At 42.9% G+C, this 1,407-nt stretch overlaps 1 protein-coding gene across 1 annotated transcript; it reads left to right on the top strand.

Annotated features, from left to right (window-relative positions):
* Nucleotides 1-41: 41 nt before the first annotated feature.
* Nucleotides 42-1,110, top strand: ankra2 (ankyrin repeat, family A (RFXANK-like), 2; the record flags this gene model as incomplete). Its single annotated transcript, XM_014016584.1, is given in 4 exon segments — nt 42-314; nt 396-709; nt 790-948; nt 1,045-1,110. Coding segments are annotated over 3 exon segments (520 nt in total), but the record flags the coding sequence as incomplete, so codon positions are not given.
* Nucleotides 1,111-1,407: the final 297 nt, after the last annotated feature.

The raw sequence follows: 1,407 nt of genomic DNA, 5'->3' as shown, positions 1-1,407 counted from the left end.
TACTTTTTCTGCTCAGTAGGTGGCGGTCATATGTTCTAAAACCGATAATCCATCCCTAATAAAAACCAGCGAAGAAGAAAAGCGCCTGCTCTGTAATCTGCGCATGTGCAAGTCAATCAAAACACAACCAGAGATGCATCTTATCAGATTTTGATTGCTCGTGAAAGAAAATACTTATTTTTATTATACTTAAACATCCATTGTTAACGTTGACACAGAAAACGATTATGTTTATTTGTTTTCCTTCATAATCGAACCAAGAAAATGTTACGATAACAATGTAGCTGCCATGCTAACAGGTGAAGTGGCTAACGGTGAGTGTTGGACATTCCTACCGGGGAGTTTCTTGCTGTCGTGTTGGTGTTTTCGACTTTGTTTTGATCTCGGTGTGTTAGCTCAGTGAACGGTAACAAAATGGAGAGTGTTGCCGTCAAAGATGAGGTGTCCACGGAGTGTCCTCAGGTGTCAGAGGACGTGGAGAGGATCTTGGTGCCTGACCTGACTACCATAAAGACTGAGCAGGCGGTGCGTGGAGCCCCCGATGACACAAGCCCCCAAAATGTGGCCATGGGCATCAAGTTCATTCTGCCCAACCGCTTTGACATGAACGTGTGCTCCAGATTTGTGAAGTCACTCAACGAGGAGGACAGCAAAAACATCCAGGACCAGGTGAACTCGGACCTGGAGGTGGCTTCGGTTTTATTTAAAGGTGAGATCAGTCTGTGGACTTTGTCTCACGTGCACAACAGCGAAGCCTGATTCTAAAACAAGTCGTTTGTTGTCTTTCAGCTGAGTGTAACATCCAGACTTCACCATCACCGGGTATCCAAGTGCGCCACGTCTACACCCCCTCCACCACAAAACATTTCTCCCCCATCAAGCAGTCCACCACCCTGACCAACAAGCATCGTGGAAACGAGGTTTCCTCCACACCTCTGTTGGTTCACTGTAAGAACTCCTGCTGGTTCAGCTCTTTACTAAGCAAACATGAAATCCCACATCCATGTTGTAACCTTTTCCATGTGAATGATTTGTTTCTCTCAGCTTTGTCCATTCATCAGCTGGCAGCTCAGGGAGAAATGGTGTTTTTGGCCAGCAGGATAGAACAAGGTACACTTTACATCTACAGTCTGCTTCAGTTCCACTCATACACACCTGTGTTTCAATTTAAACAGAGAACTGCAGTGTTTATAGACCTGTTTTTCTGTTTAAGTCCTACAAGAATGATCTTTCCCATTATGACACATCATTAAAGGGTAGCTATTTAACCCAAAGATTTACTTAGAGCAGTAAGTTCAGTTCAGGTTGATATATCTCTCAAAAAAAAAAATAATTAAAGGGATCCATGATTAGTTGCAACTTTAGACTTTATTTGATAAACATATATTTTAACTGTAAAACAAAGAC

The sequence above is a fragment of the Austrofundulus limnaeus genome, unplaced genomic scaffold, assembly GCF_001266775.1.
Source record: "Austrofundulus limnaeus strain Quisiro unplaced genomic scaffold, Austrofundulus_limnaeus-1.0 Scaffold148, whole genome shotgun sequence".
Lineage (NCBI taxonomy): Eukaryota > Metazoa > Chordata > Actinopteri > Cyprinodontiformes > Rivulidae > Austrofundulus > Austrofundulus limnaeus.
This window is presented reverse-complemented; position numbering and strand designations above follow the sequence as displayed.